General features: G+C 34.1%; 1 protein-coding gene across 1 annotated transcript in view; it reads right to left on the bottom strand.

The window, feature by feature from the left end:
* Positions 1–39: 39 nt before the first annotated feature.
* Positions 40–14,674, bottom strand: part of NID2 (nidogen 2) — a 110,715-nt gene continuing 96,080 nt past the window's right edge. The window contains 3 exon segments of the mRNA XM_044659941.1: positions 40–160; positions 3,313–3,436; positions 4,726–4,883. Coding sequence (XP_044515876.1) covers positions 40–160; positions 3,313–3,436; positions 4,726–4,883 — 403 coding nt within the window.

Genomic DNA, 14,674 nt, shown 5'->3' with positions numbered 1-14,674 from the left:
CTGTTTTACAAAATGCATCCCTGGTGCTTACCTCTAGATTTATTTACCTTTTGGGCAGTAGGGATAAATTGCAGTTATTCCATAAAGATGTGATCTTTGCTCTGGAAGATACTCATCAGTAAACTGGCCATTATCTTTATTTACTGCTATAACACCATCCCTAGGAACAGAAAGGATTAATAGGATAAATAACTTCTAACTATACTTATACATTTTATGTGTAAAAAGGTAAGGAAGAAAGGGTTGGTTTTAATATCATGGTGGGTTTGATTCTCATTATGTTAGATAAGGTGGCAGCTGGATAGCTCAGTAGATTGAGAGGCAGGCCTACAGACGCGAGGTCCTAGGTTCAAATCTGGCCTCAGACACTTCTAGCTGTGTGGCCCTTGGACAAGCCACTTAACCCCCTTTGCTTAGCCCTTACTGCTTTTTTTACTTTTTTTTTTTACTACTTGCCTTGGAACCAATACACAGTATTGATTCTAAGATGGAAGGAAGGAGTTAAAAAAAAAAAGTTAGCTAGTTAATTCAGACCAATCTCATAATTTTTTTTGTGTGTGTTTGACTCCAGATTTTTTCTTGGACTTACATAGATACACATTTCTGTATATAAAATAAAGCAAAAGAGAGTTACATTTGAAATTGCAAGTTAGTTTATATGGATAGCATGCTTTTAAAGAATGAATAAAATTTGGAATCCAAAGAAAATATTACTACTTTAAAATACTAGGTCTTTCTTGCACCAATGCAGTGATACACATAAATACCAAAAAACTGCTTTATGTAAGTCAACAATTGTTATATCTACTTCCAAATCAGAAAGCTTTTTGCTCTTTTTAAAAAAAAAATGCAATGGAATTGTATCTTCAGTGCTTTCTACAATTTGAACTATTGTACTTTTTTTTGGTACAGTTCCAAATGGTATAAATATGAGGAATTTGTAACTCTTGTACAAGGACCAATAATTTCAATTTTTAGAAAATGGCTCCATTTTCATAGATTAAAGCTAGAAAGTTTTTTGTTTTTTTTTAACCCTTATCTTTCGCTTTAGAATTAATACTAAGGCAGAAGAATGGTAAGGGCTAGGTAATAGGGGTTAAGTGATTTGCCCAGGGTCAACAACTAGGAAGTATCTGAGGCCACATTTGAACCTAGGACCTCCTGTTCCTAGGCCTGGCTCTCAATCCACTGAGCTACCCAGCTGCCCCCTAGAAAGTTTTGAAAGCCAAATTTACTGCCTTAAAAGACAAATGTAACTTCAAAAATATGATTTTGAACAAAAAATGGAAAAATTTCAGAAAAATGTATTTTGTTTTTCTTAAGAACATTTTCCCTTTAATTTCATTTAAAATTGATATCTTTAAGGGGGCAGCTGGGTAGCTCAGTGGAGTGAGAATCAGGCCTAGAGACAGGAGGTCCTAGGTTCAAACCCGGCCTCAGCCACTTCCCAGCTGTGTGACCCTGGGCAAGTCACTTGACCCCCATTGCCCACCCTTACCACTCTTCCACCTATATACCGAAGTACAAGGGTTTAAAAAAAATTGATATCTTTAAATATTTTAATTATAAGTTCTGAATATTAGAGATAAGTGTAGTAGACAATGCAGGCACTCAATACTAGATTCTATCCCCTTTATCCTTCTCATACTGGGCCCTGATAAATGGCCCTATGGTTCTAGCAGTCTCAGAATTGAGTGTATTTGGATAAATAAGGATAGATTTCAAGTAGCTCTCACCATAGGAAGTATATACTTAAACATTTTAAAAGGGATCCCAATGATTTTTCCCATGAGATATTTCACATTTTCTTTTATTTTTTGATTCTTCTGACTTATTTGATTATATCTTCATTGTTTGTTTTGACCGGTTGTTTCTTGATGTCTCAGAGTAATAGAGTCATTTGCTTCTACTTACCCAATTCTAATTCTAATTTTTAAGACACAATTTTCTTGAGTAGGCTTTTATACTTCCTTTTCTATTTGGCCAATTCTACTTTGTAAAGAGTTTTTTTCCTCAGTAAATTTTTGTACCACTTTTTCCACAGGGCCAATTCTATCTTTAAAGAAGTTTTTCTCTTCTGTGTTTTTTTATGTATCTTTCCATTTGGCCAATTCTGCTTTTCTAAGGAGTTCTTCCCTTCTTTGGATTTTTGTGCCTCTTTTACCAATTATTTTCTGTTTTTTATGGTATTAATTTGTTCATTATTTTTTGTGCCTCCTTTACCAAACTACTTACTTTTTTTCATGTTTCTTGTTTCACTCTCATTTCTTTTCCCAATTTTTCTTCTACCTTTCTTATTTAATTTTTAAAATTCTTTTTGGGCTTGAGGACAATTAATATTTTTTTTTGGAGGCTTTGGATGCATCAGTATTGACTTTTGTCTTCTTCTGAGTTTGAGTCTATCCTGACACCAAAATAAGTTTCTATGACGTTTCTTTTTTTTATTTGCTCATTTTTCCTCCCTTTTCTTTTAGTTTAAAAAACTGTTCAAGATGGACTCTGTAACTGTCGTGAAAGGAACTGTTCCAAGCTTCAAGTTCCTTCAGAGCTAGCACTGGGAATCTGTTTTTGGTTCTCTCAAGGTGGTATGTTTTTGTTGATTTTTGAAAACTGAGAGAAAACTTAACGATATCTTTAGGGATTTCTCTTATATACTGCCACCTAAAATTTATATTATGGTCTAAATACTCATACAACTGAAATTAAAATTATTAGCTCTCAAAAACTCATTTGTTTATCCTTTAAATTCCAATGCAATAGGACTCTTAATTACCTACAATATTAACTTTAAAATGGGACAAACATCATCTTTAGAACAAATCATGGTCATATTAGAAGTGAGAGAGGTTTTGAAGGAAGGTGGTGACCTGTGACTTTATGTGTGGGTAACTCCCACTGTGAAAATTCTACCCATCTAGCTTTATCTGCAACCACATCAATGTAATATTTTAAATTCTTGTGGCATCAACAGATTAAGTGATTTGCCCATTGTCACACAATTCATATGTGTTAGAGGCAGAGCTTAGATAAAGTTCTTCCTGACTTCAAAGTCAGCATTCCACATTATATCCTATTTTACACATGAGAAAGCAGGCCTAGAGAAAGCAAGTTAGTTTCACAGAAATCAAACCTAGTTCTTCTGAACTCCTTATCCCATGCTCTTCCAGCTACATTATAGTGCTTGACCTTCTAGAGCAAATGGTATCACTCATTGATGAAAAAAGAGATGATTAAATGGCCAAGTAAAATAACTGTAGAAAACTTTCATTTTTCCCTTAAATTTAAGATTGTCCATTATGGTCCTCAATTTACCTTCTCCAATCAGTATGATAAAAGTGATTTGCATAGCTAACAATGCTGAAGGGGTAGTTGAGGTTATTTTGTATTATATGTCTTCCAGTTCCATTTGATAATGCACATTCCAGTTTTTTGGTTCCTTTGAAAAGAAAACATCAATAATTAATTTTAAAATATCATGTACTTTATGCTTCAAGAAGTTGAAGCCCCCCCCTTCCTCTTTTTTCTTGAAGATGATGGAGTCTTGCACAATGAAAACAGAACACCAAAATAATAATAGCACTTCTTCCACTGCCTTTTTACAAACAGCAATTCTCAGTTCTATTTCATTAATCTCAAAGAATAGCACTTTCAGTAGCATTGTGAAGAAATTATATAAACAACTAAATTGTGTATAATCCCAAAGAACATTGCCATCAATACTACTGAAAAGAGTCCTTCCTTTTACGTGATAAAATGCATATTTATGAATAAGAAACACATTTTTAAACAGGTTTTTTTTTCCCGGCTCAAAATAAATTTGAAGGGGAAATATTAATGTTCTTTACAATATGGTTTTGGACACTATAAAAACAAAATCTTAAAAGAGGAAAAATGTTCAAAGATTAAACAATCTAATATTTCAATCCCAATTTAATCTTCAATTACTTTTAGAGTGGATAGCTGAATTTTATAGTGATTCATTTGAATTATCTTCTAATTTAGATGATAAATTTCCCAGGGATATAGACTCTCCTCTGGACTTTCTAAAGCAATGCTTACATGCTTACTGTAGAGTCATGCAATGCAAAGGATGATCTTAAAATAGTAAAAATGGATTATGATCTGTAATAATGAAATACCAAGGAAGTCTGGTATTTACCAATTACCAATTTAGAGGGTTCTCTCTTATCAAATGATTTTTTCAAAAAGATTGTCCTCTCAACAGAAATACTTACCTATTCTTGTTTTTTGGATTAGAGACTGGAATGGGTATGACTGTACAAGACATGTTTTTTGTGTTTTTTTTTTTAAACCCTTACCTTCTCCAAGGCAGAAGAGTGGTAAGGGTAGTCAATGGGGATCAAGTGACTTGCCCAGGGTCACACAGCTGGGAAGCATCTGAGGTCATATTTGAACCTAGGACCTCCCGTCTCTAGGCCTTGCTCTCAATCCACTGAGCTACCCAGCTGCCCCCAAGACATGTTTTTTACATGGTGGTAATATTGTGACAGAAAAACAAAATCAACCTCTCCATCCAAGTCTATGCAATGGGCTTTTCCAAGGATGATTGAAAGGTGTTTTGAAAAAATTCCCTTTGCGTTATAGGTCTACTTTAACTTTGTTCCTTATTTAAATACAAAACCAAAACTATGAGATCTGATTTGGTATTCTCCATAAACTGCAAAGGTTACATATTTGCATGCCAATTATAGTAAATGAAATTACCTGCATCTGCCCAGCAAATCAGTTTAGAGAAGGGGTCAAAGGTTAAGCCATTAGGTAGTCCAATATCTTTATTCACCAAAATTCTTCTGTTTGTTCCATCTATAGAAGAGGTTTCAATTTTAGGGCCTTCTCTATTCCAGTCAGTCCAGTACAGATTTCTGTGGATGATTTAATTTATTTTTTTAAAAGAGTATTCATATCACTCAGATATATTTCCCTATCACAGTCCCTAAATGAACTGTGAATCCACAAGAAAGAATATGTCAAAGCTCTATTTCTCTGTCCAAGCTTGTAATGAAATTTCTAATCTATATCTATAGAGACCCATGGAGGCCCAGGACAGAGAAGACATTTTTTGGTACTAATACTATTTGATCCTTTTGAAAATTTTATTTCTTTGGACCAGGAAAAGTTCATTAAAAAGAATTCTATTTGATCCTTTACAATAGACACAAATTGGTTAAGCACATATAAATATGCCTAAACATACAAGTAATATTTCATCATAAAACCACATAATACCAATTGTGTTTTAATTATGGTGAAAAGTCTTATGTTCAAATTGATTACTCAAAAATACTCCCTTTAATAGGAGATATAAACTCAAAATTTTGCATTAAAGGTATAGGAAAAGTGAGTAAAATCAAGCACTGATATCAAAATTAAATACTAATCAAAATGCAAAGGGAAGAAGCCTAGGATTAAGAAAGCTGATTTGAACTCCAATTGGAAGGAGTGAAAGAACTGACTCAGTAAATGGCTATGTACCCGGCACCTGTATGAATCACTGAGGATTCAAAGAAAGATAAAAGCTCCTTCTCTCAAGGAGCTCTCACAACTTCATGGGGATGGCAAATAACTTTGTACAGGATAAACTAACTAATCAATAGAGAGAAAAGCCATTAGAATTGAAGGGGATCAAGAAAGGGTTACTGTAGAAGATAGGATGTTAACAGGAGCTTGTATGAAGCCAGGGAATCCAGAAGGCAAAAATGAGGTGGGTGGTGCCCTTGATGATAATAAGGAAATTTGGGTGGGACGAGGTTTTGAGTGAGGAAGGGATAGACATGATGAGTTTAAGATGTCCAATATAGACTGGAGGTCAGAGAGGATAGAGCTGAATAAGGAGATTTGAGAATCATCAGACAGAGTTGAATACACTATAGCTAATTGGGTCACCAACTGGAATAGCATAGCAGTGATGGAGAACCTTTTAGAGACCAAGGGCCCAAACTGCAAACCCTCACACTGCATGTGAGCTGCCCCATTACCCCAGATAGGGGAGGAAGTGCTCCTTTTGGGTTGCTGGGCAGAGGGGTGGGTGATGTGAGAAATATCCTCAGATGTACATGGAGATGGGGAGGGGAGAAGCCCTTCTGGCATGCAAGCCATAGGTTAGGCAACATGGGTATAGAGAGAGGAGGGAGGAAGATCAAAGAAGAAGGAAGGAAGGAAGGAAGGAAGGAAGGAAGGAAGGAAGGAAGGANATGAATTGAGAATGCAAATACAGTGAAATAAAGAATATTTTTGAAAAAGAGAAGCAAAAAAATTAACATTAAAAGAAAAAAATGATTATCTAGAGGCAAAACATTTCAAACACTGAATGTATAGAAACGAAATATTACAAGAAAATGGACTGGAACTTTTGAACATATAAAACCAAGTGCCAATTGAAAGAACCCACAGATAATTTCTAGAAAACAAAGTAAAACAAAAAACCTGTGATTTAAACTCCAAGCCATAGTACTTAAAATAAATAATTCCAATAAAAAATAACAAATTTTACAAGTGACCAAAAGAAAGACTTTCAAAAAAGTCAATTTGAAAAACATATTGAATATATATTCAATATGTTTTTACATGTTTATTTTATATATATATATGCATATATATATATGTGTATATGTATATGTAGAGAGAGAGAAGCCAGAGGGAAAGGAATAATGTGTTCTGAAGAGCAAAAGGAGATCAAGATCCCATCCTATAAACCTAATAGCTATTAAGATGGATATTCAATTAAAAAAACAGGCTTTTGAAGCATTCTTATAAAGCAAAGTAGACCTCAAAAAATTATTTGCTTTACAAATAACACACACAACAGAAATACAAGAAAGAAAAACAAAATACAGCAAACAAGGGAGGTACATAAAACAAAACAAATTACTCTGTGTCTGTGGAACCAAAAGAATTACAACTATCAGTATAACTATAGCATAATAATAGAGAAAACTATTAAGATATTTTTTTCTAATAGTATATAAGGAGATAAGAGTAAAAGTGGAAGTCAAATTAAAAAAGTGATAATTTCTCTATTAGAAACAGGCCTGAAATATCAGACTAAACTTCACAAGATTCTGCTATAGATGAATCTATTTCTTTGTGGGACAATTTAGAGAATAGATTTATGAATATAAAGGAAAAGAAAGGAGGAAGATAAAGATATGTGATATTCCTAATCTGGTCAAAGGTAAACAATGAAGAGAAAATATCTTTTTATATGCTTTCAGAAAGAAGAGCAGGTAAAAGGAGAGACTAAAACAAGGGTAAAGAAAGAGAGAAATCCTGTTTCAAAGGTCTGAGAAGGTCCCACTGAAAAAATGTTCCTAAAGTGGAAGGAAGCTCTTGAAATGGATATAAGGGATTTCTAATAAGTATAATTGGCAGGGATTTGTTACCTAGAGAATACTCATACTGATTTCTGGAGGCAAATGGCTCCCAGAAGAATTTGAAGGTATGAATTCAGAGAAAATTCCTGGCAAAAGAGAAAAAAAAATCATACAGAAGGGGAAAGGATAATAATAAATTGCACAATCAGTGACAATTCTTAGCATGGTACAATACTAACAACTGCAGGAATGGTTATTTCTAAGAGTGAGATTAGTATTTCTAAAAGTGAGAAAAGAGGTATTATTCTCAATTCCTCCTATCTTTCACCCTGAGGTACCTCTTGCCAAGGCCTGTTGAGTTTACTTTTGTAACCTCTCTCAAATGTGCCCCTTCTTTCCTCCACCATCATAGTTCAGCTCTCCATTACCTAAAACCAGGACTACTGCAATGTCCTGCTAGTGGGTTTGCCTGCTTCAGTTCTCTCCCCACTACAATCCATCCTTCATTCTGGTGCTAAAATGATTTTCAAAAAGCTCAGATCCGACCACGTCTACCCCACCCACTCCCCTATTCCCCAAACCCTCATCACCTCTAGCATCAAATACAAAATCCTGTTTTGTGTTCAAAATCCTTCATAGCATAATTAACCCTGAGAGGGAAGAGTAGCTATATCCATTGAGCTATAGAACTCTATCTAACCCTACTGAGAAACTCAGAAGGAATAAACCAAGGGGAGCAGAGGAGTGAGGAGGTCAAAAAAGGGAGAGGAGGAGAAGGGGGAGGGAATTCATTAGGCCTTAAAAATAAAAAGAGGGGAATAATAAGGGAGGGGGTAGAAAGGGTAGTAAATCAAGGGAGGGGACAAGGGTTACTGGTTTAAAACAAATCACTGGTTTAAAAGGAAATAGCCTAAGAAGAAGAGGTAGAACTAAGAGAGGATACCAAAATGGGAAGGTGCTCTAAATTTCTAATAATTGGAGAAATGCAAATCAAGGCAGCGCTGGGGTATCACCTCACACCTAGCAGATTGGCTAAAATGATAGTAGGGGAGAGTGATGGATGTTGTGGGGGATGTGGCCAAATTGGGACATTAATGCATTGCTGGTGGAGTTGTGAACTAGTCTGGCTATTCTGGATGGCAATTTGGAGCTACGCTCAAAGGGCTATAGAAGATGGCCTGCCCTTTGATCCAGCCATGCCATTGTTGGGTTTGTACCCCAAAGAGATCATAGATAAACAGACTTGTATGACATTGATATTGCAAATATAGAAAATCAGAAATAGTAAACACATCTTTTATAGATCATAATGAATAGTTAGTAGCACAAAAGGACACAGACTCAAATGGAGATCTAACAAAGCGATATTAAATATGTAGATCAAATAATTCAAAATTATATGAAAGAAAATGATGTAATGAAAAAACATCAATATTTCTGAGATGTGAAAAAAGTAGTTTTCAGGGCAAAAATTACATTCCTATTCACATATATTAACCAAACAGAAGACAAGAGAATGAATGAACTGTGAATATGCATTTTAAAAATTAGGAAGATAAGAAAGTTACCTAAGCTAAGCAAAGAAGAAGGAATGTAAAAAAATTTCTTGGAGAAATTACAAAAAAACTAAGTAAAACTAAAAGTTGGAATTGATAACTCTTAATGCTCTCTTCCTCTCCTTCTTATAATAGTATTCATTCCCTCCCCTTACCATGCCCTCTTTGTGTGTGAGAATATCTTATTTTTCTTATTCATGTTTCTCTTGGTTTTTGTGGTTGGATATCAAACTTTCCATTTAGTCCTGGTCTTTTCTGTGCAAATACTTGGTCATCTTCTATCTTGTTGAATGCCCATACTTTCCCCTGGAAGTATATAGTTAGTTTTGATGGATAGGTGGTGATCCTTGGTTGTAGACCCAGTTCTCTTGCCTTTCTGAATATCATATTCCAAGCCTTGTGGCCTTGTAGCATGGAGTCTGCCAGATCCTGTGTGATCCTGATTGGTGCTCCTTGATATCTGAATTGTCTCTTTCTGGCTTCTTGTAAAATTTTTTTCTTTTACTTGGAAGCTCTTGAATTTGGCTATTATATTCCTGGGGGTTGTCTTTTCAGGGTCTAGTGTAGAGGGCGATCTATGGATCCTTTCAATGTCTATGATGCCCTCTTGTTGTAGAACTTCAGGGCAATTTTGCTGAATAATTTCCTTTAGTATGGAGTCCAAATTTCTATTAATTTCTGCTTTTTCAGGAAGACCAATGATTCTCAAATTATCTCTTCTAGACCTGTTTTCTTGATCTGTCAATTACACATAACATTTCTCCATACAGGAAGACAAATAATTAGATCTAATTGAACACCTTAAAGAGGCAAATTTAAAATTAAGAGACAGAGGGGAAAGAAAAAAAAACTCTTAATTTTAAATTTGCCTCTTTAAGGTGTTCAATTAGATCTAATTATTTGTCTTCCTGTATGGAGAAATGTTATGTGTAATTCTCTGCTTGTTCCTCTGCCTGAAGCTCCTTTAACAGTCTCAGGGCAGTGCTTCCACAGTCATGCACTCCTCTGCACTGGGTCCCCACCCACGGTCAGTGCCTGCGCTCAGTATCTGTGTCTGTAGCAGTGACCGCGCCTGCACTCAGGGTCTGTGTTCAAAGTCTTCGCATTCTTTAGCCTCTTGGGGTCTTAAGTCTTGCTGCTCTCAGGAACAGGTACCCCAGGTAGCTATCAAGGACTTAATGGATGCTCTAAACTTGCTCTAACTCTTGTGTGCTGGCTTTGGCACTGTAGGTGGTGTTGGGGGAGGGGGTTGCTCAGCTCACGTTTTAGTGAGAGCTGTTTCACCCCTTTATAGCATGGAAATACCCTGATACCATGTACCTTCAATGCTGAGCCCTGTTGTGGGGTCCCTTCGTTCATCTGGATTTGTTTTTATGTCCCCTTGAGGAGTCCTATGTGGGTTAGGAGAGGTCAAGCAGCTGCTTTTTACTCTGCCGCCATCTTAACTGGGGAAAAACTCTAAGACAATTCTGAAGGAGTTATGATGGAAAATACTATCTAGAGATGGAATCTGAAGGAAGATTGAAGCATACACTTTTTAAAAAACTTTTTTCCTTTTCTTTTATTCTTTCTTCTGCTCTCTTTTCTTCTTTTCCTTCCTCCTTTCTTTCTTGTCTGTGCTTTCTTTGACAACATGACTAATATGGAAATGTGTTTTGTATGATGGCACATTTTTAACCTCAAATCACGTGCCTTCTCAATGAGGGGGGGAAGGGATGGAAAGAGAGAATTTGGAACTCAAAATTTTAAAAAACAATATTAAAATTGGGATTTTTTACATATAGTTGGAAAAAATAAAATATTTTTAAAAAAGAAAAGGGAACTAAAAATAGATGCCTTAGTAGTTTTAATTTTGTGATGAATATATAGATGGAAAGAATGAATAAATACAGGATCATGAATGAGGAAAGAAAGATCCAGATTAGACAAAAAAGAAAGTGAAAAATGAAGAAAATGAGAGAATAAAACTCTTTTTAGAAAAAGGTACAGAAAATGAACAAATTAAGGGCTTTTACTTAATTACTTAACTGTGAGGAAAAAAGGGAGATTTATATAATTAAACAAAAGGAGGCAAGAGGAACTAAGTTAAGCAAAACTCCAAAATTAGGGAAAGAAGAAACAAACAAGAGACAAAAATGTTTGAAGATAAGGGAAAGAGTAAGTGGGAAATAAATTGTCTTGAAGCAACTGAAAGAAGTGAAGTACTCTCTTTACAGAGGAGTTCAAAATGAACCTTAACTTTAAAAAAATATATTGGAAGCAAATGGAGGGAAATATAAACCTAATTCCCATAACTTTAAATATGAATGAATTAAGAAATCTAATAAAATGAAAAAGAATGATAGAATGAATAAGAAAACAACCTTTGTAAACTGTTGCTTACAGGACACATACCCAAAAAACCAAAGACATACACAATAAAAATGAAGGGCTAGAAAAAATGTACTCTGCATCAGATAAATCAGAAGTTAAAACTATGCTATGAGACAAAACAAAATAAAACATTTATAGCACAAAGAGAGAAAAAGTAAATTATGTAATGCTGAAAAAATCCATAGGTAAAATATCAATATCAATGAGAAGTATAGAAAATAGAGATAGTAATAAAATAGTGGCAGATCCCAATGGCCAACATTTTCATATAAATGAAACAACTAAAGGATGTATACATTTCTCAGCATTATAAAGAACTTTAAAATAGTTAACCACATATTATGACATTGATATTGCAAATATAGAAAATCAGAAATAGTAAACACATCTTTTATAGATCATAATGAATAGTTAGTAGCACAAAAGGACACAGACTCAAATGGAGATCTAACAAAGCGATATTAAATATGTAGATCAAATAATTCAAAATTATATGAAAGAAAATGATGTAATGAAAAAACATCAATATTTCTGAGATGTGAAAAAAGTAGTTTTCAGGGCAAAAATTACATTCCTATTCACATATATTAACCAAACAGAAGACAAGAGAATGAATGAACTGTGAATATGCATTTTAAAAATTAGGAAGATAAGAAAGTTACCTAAGCTAAGCAAAGAAGAAGGAATGTAAAAAAATTTCTTGGAGAAATTACAAAAAAACTAAGTAAAACTAAAAGCTGGAATTGATAACTCTGTTTTATCTGATTAAACTGATTAAAAGTAAAAATCAAAATCAAAACAACCAAATAAATAAATAAAGCAAAATTACAAGTCCAGAACAAATAAAAACAATAATCAGAATATTACACATAGATATGTGCTAAGAAAATTGCAAACATAAAAAAATAGAGGAATACTTGAAAAATATAAAATATACAAACTGGGATTATATATAGATATGTAATACATATGTGTATAGGTATGTAACACATACCTATACACATACACACACATATAGAATAAAAAAAATCCCAACACTCAAGTGGTCAAAGGATATAAACAAATAGTTCTCAAAAGAGACTAACATAGGACATAACATAAAACTGATAACAATTATGAAAAAGTGCCCCAAGTCACTAATAATGAATTTTTAATCTGATTTGCTTTCACCTCATAGCCTGAAAATTGTCAAAGTTAACAAAAGATGAAAATAGTCAATATTGGAAGGATTGTGAGATGGGAGGCACATTCGTGCATTGTTGATAGAGCTGTGAATCAAAGCTATATTTTGGAAAATAATTTGGAAGGATAAAAAGAAAGTGACTAATACTAGTCTTATACTCCATGAGAGCCATTGACAAGAAGAAAGTCCTTATTTACCTCAAAATATTTATAGTAGTGCTTTTTGTAATAACAAAGAATTCACAACAAAGTACCTACTCTTTGGGGAATAGGTAAACAAATTATGGTAACATGAATATAATCAATATAGTGAAGCATGTAAAACTTTATGGGAACTGATACACAGTGAATCAAGGAGACCCAAGAAAATAATATATGTATGTGTATATATATATATATGTATACATACATATATATATATAATGACTACAAATGGAAACTATAAATGGAAAGAATAAGTTCCCTTCATTAGGAGTGTTGCAAAATCATAGAGAACAAACATAACTCAAAAGAAGAGATATGAGATGTTTTTCTTTTCTAGTTTTATCTTTTAAAAATATTATTTATTATAAGATGACTCTGGGAAAAGGAGGAGGAGAAAGCATTTAGGGAAAAAATTATTGTGAAGTAAAAAATTACATTAATAAAAGTATTTTAAAGAGATCATTAGAAATTGGAGAGAGGAGTTTCATGTAACAGAAGAGTCTGGAATCCAAACTACAAAGGCCTGAGAAATGAAAGAGGGGAAAGGAGATGAAGGCAATGAGTTTGGCTTTAGCAAAAAGTGTCACTTCTTCATTAGAGATTGGAATAAAGTAAGAAAATGGTTTCAAGGAATTTTGATGTAGAACAGGGAGAAAGAGAGAACTTATAATGAATCACCTTTATATTCTCTACAAAAGTATAAGGTATGGTCTTGCTGAAAGCTCAAGGAGAGATGTTTCCACTTCCTAGAGTCTTAACTCAAATGCAATCTCATAAGGAACATTTCCTGATTCCTCTAGTTCTTCCCTTCTGAAACTTTTTATATTTATTTTTTATATAATATGTACTAATTCATCTATTATACATTGTTTTCCCTCAGTAAAATGTAGACTCTTTGAGAGCAAAAATTTTGTTTTCATCTTTATTCCTTGCACCTAGAAAATACTGCTGTATTAAATAGGGGCCAAAAGACTTAGCACATTTTTCAATTAGATTACAAGAGCGTATATAACCAACGTGCCATTATGAGATAGTTTGAAAGTATCAGCATTGTTCATAAGAGAAAATAATTAGTCTATCGTATTAAAATCTGTAGGCCATTATAGACATAAGTGGATTAAATTATTCATTTGAAGTGGACCAAGCAGTAAGAGTGACTTGAACATTTCTTCACATACAGAACACAACTAACTGACAGAGACCTAACTAAGTAGGGAGTACATTTCTGGAAGAAAAATAATAAACTTAAAAATAATTTACATGAAAAATATAGGAAAATTTTTTTAAAAGATAGATACTCTGAGGAGAGGTTTCCCTGCAATTTAATTTGGTAAGAGTATCATTAAAATAATGAGTTTCACAGGATTATTTTTATGATCATATATTATAGAATCTTAAATCTAGCATCTCAGAGGTGATCTGGTCTAAGGAAACCAAGTACCAGGAAGATTAAGTGACATAAAGTTACATCTATAATGTTAGGATACCCATCCTCTCTTAAATACCCTGCTTGGTCTAAAAAAGGACTGGAAAAGCAAATTTTAAATTTCCATGTGCAAATTGGTGGTCTTACCTAAAAAAATGAAAAAGATTTTAGGCTAAGTCACTATTGAGTGGCAACAAATTAACACACATGTACTGTGAAGATGGAATTAGCTCACCCCTATTCATTCTTTAGTCTTTAGCCACCAGGAATATGTTACCGCACCCAACTTAGAATCAAGTGGTGAGGGAGCAGGTCTATGACCCACATGTGCTAGTGAGTGACAAATCAAAACAAGTGACTGCCCTCTGGGCAGTCTGAAACAAGGTTGAGGCTACCATTTGCCCACATGGAGGGTGGCAGCAGAAAGTGTCGCAAAGAACTATCTTTTAAATATGATGGTAACTTCCTGTGGAGGGGATTTTGCCCTTTGAACTTGGCCTTGGAGGAGCTCCAGTTGAGACCTCAGACTGCTTCCCTTTGTATTGTCATGTGGGTGAGTGGAAGGCTGATTCTCTTTCCTTTCCTCAGAGTTTCTGGAGGCT

The sequence above is a fragment of the Gracilinanus agilis genome, chromosome 2 (assembly GCF_016433145.1).
Source record: "Gracilinanus agilis isolate LMUSP501 chromosome 2, AgileGrace, whole genome shotgun sequence".
NCBI lineage: Eukaryota > Metazoa > Chordata > Mammalia > Didelphimorphia > Didelphidae > Gracilinanus > Gracilinanus agilis.
This window is presented reverse-complemented; position numbering and strand designations above follow the sequence as displayed.